This window comes from Sorex araneus, chromosome X (assembly GCF_027595985.1).
Source record: "Sorex araneus isolate mSorAra2 chromosome X, mSorAra2.pri, whole genome shotgun sequence".
In the NCBI taxonomy this organism is placed as follows: domain Eukaryota; kingdom Metazoa; phylum Chordata; class Mammalia; order Eulipotyphla; family Soricidae; genus Sorex; species Sorex araneus.
The window spans coordinates 10,815,457-10,820,125 of record NC_073313.1 but is presented as its reverse complement, the minus strand read 5'-3'; the positions used below and the strand labels follow the sequence as shown (position 1 = coordinate 10,820,125).

The 4,669-nt window shown below is 40.3% G+C and overlaps 1 protein-coding gene across 1 annotated transcript; it reads right to left on the bottom strand.

Moving 5' to 3' along the window:
* Window positions 1-2,243: 2,243 nt before the first annotated feature.
* On the bottom strand, window positions 2,244-3,962 carry LOC101548326 (eukaryotic translation initiation factor 2D-like). The gene is made up of 2 exons (XM_004612248.2): window positions 3,436-3,962; window positions 2,244-3,096 (listed from the first exon to the last, which is right to left on the bottom strand). The coding sequence occupies exons 1-2, from the start codon at window positions 3,960-3,962 to the stop codon at window positions 2,244-2,246; spliced, it is 1,380 nt and encodes a 459-aa protein (XP_004612305.1).
* Window positions 3,963-4,669: the final 707 nt, after the last annotated feature.

The window sequence follows — 4,669 nt, the reverse complement described above, 5'->3', positions numbered from 1 at the left end:
ATCTCTACACTAGATCTTGCTTCCCCCCTCCCATCTCTCCCCTCACCACTGCTTAGTTATGTGAATTTTGTAATCCAGGGCTAATTGTTTATCATGGCTCATGCTTCTGTTCCCTTGTCTTATCTGTTTTTCACAAGAGGAGTGAGAGATTCTCTTGTATTCACCCATTTCTCTCAGTTTTTCCAGCATTTACATGTGTTTGTTCTAATATGATCTTGATACTACTGTAGTGGGAAGTTACCTGTACTTAAAATCTTTATGGAGCATAGAGTATAGTGGGCAGGGTGCTTATCTTTCATGTCACAGACCCAGGTTCGATCCCCAGCTCCACATAAGGTCCCCTGAGGACTATCAGTAATGATCCCTGAGCATTGAGCCAGGAGTAAACCCTGAGCACTGCTGGCTGTGGCCCACAAGTAAAAACTTTAAATTTTCTGTAATTTTCTTTGTAATATATATTGCCATGAAGATAAACCTTTGTGCTTTTACACTATTCCATGACTTTCCTTTTGTGATTTTAATCACAAACTGACATGGTACAGTATACAATAAATTGACATAAGTTTTTTGATAATCCTTTCTCCCACAATTTTGCATATGTAAATACTTTTTTTGGTGCCACATCTAGGGATTTTCAGGGCTTAATCCTGGAGCTATACTCAGAGATCCCTGTTGGTGGGCTCAGGGGACCATATGTAGTGCTCAGGGATGGAACCCAGGTCTGCCACATGCAAGGCAAGTGCCTTAACCTGTCTCTAGCCTCCATGTATAGAATTTATATCAAGTATACTTTCTCAAACTTCCTCAATTGTTTTCTATTTAAATTTATTTTTTATTATCTTCATTTATCTTTCTGGTACCATTTTGAATTACTTTAAAGATTCCTCTTTAAAGGAATCACTAAGAAAACGATGGTTGGAGGAATTGGTCGGGATGGGAGATGTGTGCAGAAAGTAGATAATGGACAGACCAAACATGATGAACTCTGAGTATCTGTGTTGCAAGCCACAATGCCCCAAAATAGAGTATGGGGAATGTTGTCTTCCATGGAGGCAGGGGGAGGGTGGGAAAGGGGGGGTATACTGGCGATATTGGTGGTGGGAAATGTGCACTGGTGGAGGGAAGGGTGTTTGATCATTGTGTGATTGTAACTCAGACATGAAAACTTGTAACTGTATCTCATGATGAATCAATAAAATTAAAAATAAAATGATTCCTCTTTAAATGTTCTCATGGGAATTTCCTTGGAATTGGATTTAAGCTTACTCTTCGGGAAGATCACACATCTTACCTATTAGTTTTTGCATCCAGGAGAACATAGTGCTTTTTAATCTCTGTCTTACAATAAATTTTAATCTTTTCTATACATTTCCAAAAATCCTAGCTTAAATATAGTTTTTTTCACATATTGAAACTACATTTTAAACCTTGTTATTTTTAACTTGGTGTAGGTAAAATAATATAGACCTATTTCTTTCTTCTTTAGATTTTTGTTGGGTCCATTGTGTTACACCCAATGGTGCTCAGGCTTAGTTCTGGCTGTGCTTGGGGGACCACATAAGATGCTGAGTGGGGGAGATTCAGTGGGATCAGCTGCATTCAGGCAAGCACCTGACCCCTATACTATCTCTCCAGCCCTATGCCTATTTTTTTCTATCACAGTATCTTGCCATACTGTTATTTATATGCCAGTTTGGTTATTTTTCACATTTTTCAGGTAGACAAAAAGAGTCAAATATAAGAATTCCCCTGGTATGAGAATAGCAGTGAAATTTTTTCCTTCTTTTATGTCATAATATATTGACTACAACTTCTAAGACAGTTTCAGAAAATAGGTATTGGTCATCTTGAATTGCTCTTACTTTCCATGGGAATGCATTTTAGGTCAACAGTAAAGTATTGGACTGTTTTCATAACAGAGATGTTAATTATCATGTTATGGAAATGTATCTTTTGAGTTCAAGATTTTCATTGGGAATAAGTATTAAATTTAGAGGGTATTTTTATCCTTTTGGACATTTATTTCTTTGAAATAATAATATATCCCTCCATTAACATATTCAAAGTTAACCAAAGTAATAAAACTCCTAGTAGAAATTTTTATTAATTTTTATTGTGGTTTAAATGAGAATGAAATCTCATCTGAGGGAAGGATCTGTTCTTTTTTCAATTTTTAGAATGAAATGCTCACATAGATTGCTGCACAGAGCACGTTTCTACAGACCTGCAAGAAGGCGGGTCTGTCACTTCCTTCCCATTCTGGAGGACCTTGGCCCACTTTCCACGCTCTTCTGAGGGAGGTGATACTCTTGCAGCAGCAGTTGATGTAGCTGCTGGATCTGATTACCTTGAATCTGCAACTCTAGGTTGTTTTTGGTCCCAGGGACACGACTGACACTGGCACTAGCGTGACACCGCTGCCGAAGAATTGATGCCACTGAGCGCGGGTTGAGACCATATGCTTCCAGGTTCTGGACTACAGTTACCTTCTTATCTAGAGCCTTCTTAGCTAAAGTGATGCTTATGGGACTGATTTCCCCCCTCCTCACTATCGGTTCCTGTCCTGGGAATGTTATTTGATAAGCGGGCTGCATTTTTTCAAAACATCGACTCAGGAGATTATCCAAAGAAAGTTTCTTGATCTTGGTTTGTTCATTTTTCTCTAAAATACAATCACTTAGGACTGCATCCAGATTCACAGAATTCCTCTCGTTTGCATCAAATAGATGATTTCTCTTGGCATGGTCGATGATGACATTCCGGATGTCGCTGGCATCCAGAGGGCTTCCTTTCTTGTGGCCACACTCCTGGAAGAGCAGGTTCATGCTGGCTGGTGCATAGTAGAGATATCTTATGTCCGGGGCCTTGTATGAGTGATCCCTGCTGCCCGTGTGCATTGGCTGGAAGCTAGAAGTGGCCTCCTCTTTGATGTAAGGTAGGATCTTGGGATGTTTCCAATTAATTGCCACGATGCTTTGAACTCCTCGGCTTAGCTCTCTCACCTCTAATATGTTTTCTTCCTGCATTTCGTGCAGGAAAGTAGACATCTTTTTGTAGCTCGTTTTCTTTATGTCTATCTGTTGTCCCTCCGGACAGCAGGAAAGCATATGGTTGCCAAGGAGATTGCTGGCAAGCAACGGCAGGTCTTTCTTCTTGACTGAGTACCTTAGGGCTTGAAAGAAGCAGTATGTCAAGAGTTTGTCCATCTGCCGTTGAAGGTTTTTGTGTGTATTGAGATCTGTGGCTCCTGCCAGGGACAGCTCAGAGGGCTGTGAAGTGTATGGCTCCTCCACGTCATCATCTTCCAGAGTCAGGTAGTTCATATTGTCTTCCAGGACGGGTTCGAAATCTATGGAGTCATCTTCACTGTGATCGGGGGAAGTCAGAGTCGGCGCCAGGATAAGGGGTGGGGGGGTCTTCTGTCCATACTGCCACAGAAAGTCTTGGTAGGCATGGAGTACAGAAATTCCCCTTCCTTGTAATTGGGTACTAAGCATCCTGGATGTGGGCATGAGAGCAATCCCGACAGCAACGGGGGCTCTGTTCTCCAGCAACGCAATGGCACAGGTGTCTTCTTTCTGCACACTAGGCAGACCGTCAGGAGGAATCACTACTCCTGGCAACATTAGATCAGCTCCCTTTACTATTCTTTCCAGAATAATAGGCCATGTTAGGAAGGTGGGAAGAAGGTGTGGGTAGCGCCACAGTGTGTAAACTGTTGGATACAGATGTTTGTCTACTTGAAATAAGATAGGGTTACCTTGGATCATGAACACGGTCACTGTGTTCCTTTTGTGGACCTCCAACTGCACAGTTATGATGGGCTCGTCTCCTGGAATTAGTTCATTTAGTTCATTAGGGGCTAGAGAGGGTAAAGTCATTACCAACTCAGCCTGGAGCTCTCTCATCTCAGAACTCTTCATTGCTGTCTTCGACTTGACCCTAAAGGGTTTGGCGAACATGTCTGTCTGGGGAGAAGAAGCACAGAACACAGAAGTCAGGGACTGTCAGAAAGACATGAGTGGGGACATTCCTGAACACCCCCCACCCCCTCAGCCCCAGGGACAACCATACTGGGGCCTGACTGAGCAAGAACCCCAGTAGTAAACTTGCAGATTTTCTTAACCTTTTATGTGGCAGTTGTTGTAATATGCTGTTTTAATTTTACTTTTATAATTTAGTATTTTTTTCTGGGGGTGTAGAAATGATTTGCACTGTCATTTTCTTAGTAATCTATCCTTGTTGGATTTTACAATCTCCCTAATATTTATACACATCTTAGCATCTGAAATGTTTCTGTATTTCTAGAATATTCTGTCTCTTGAAGATGTGATACTAATTATCTGTGGAATTCTTTAGATACACTGAATTGGGGGGAAAATGTTTTTGATAGCCATAGAACAGATTTTGAGAGGTTTTTTTTCTGTTTCCTTTTGTACAAATTTGGTGATTTATACCAAAGACTTTGAAATATGTTAGCATATGATCATTATATTATCATTACTTTAAAAATCAAGTTTGTGTCTGTTTTATATTCTTTTAATGTCATAATTTTATTTTTGAAGCCTAATATTTTGCCAAAAATTCATCCCTAGGTAGAAAATAAAGTTTCAATTGATATACCAAAATTATGAAATATGAATGCCAGAATCCCTCTATTTATTCACAT

What these genes read in the sequence shown, in the direction of transcription:
- LOC101548326 (XM_004612248.2), bottom strand. Translation starts at nt 3,962, where the DNA reads ATGTTCGCCAAACCCTTTAGGGTCAAGTCGAAGACAGCAATGAAGAGT. An exon ending in CATGCCTACCAAGACTTTCT is followed by an intron (nt 3,097 to 3,435) that starts GTGGCAGTATGG and finishes TATGCTTTCCTG; the next exon opens with CTGTCCGGAGGGACAACAGA.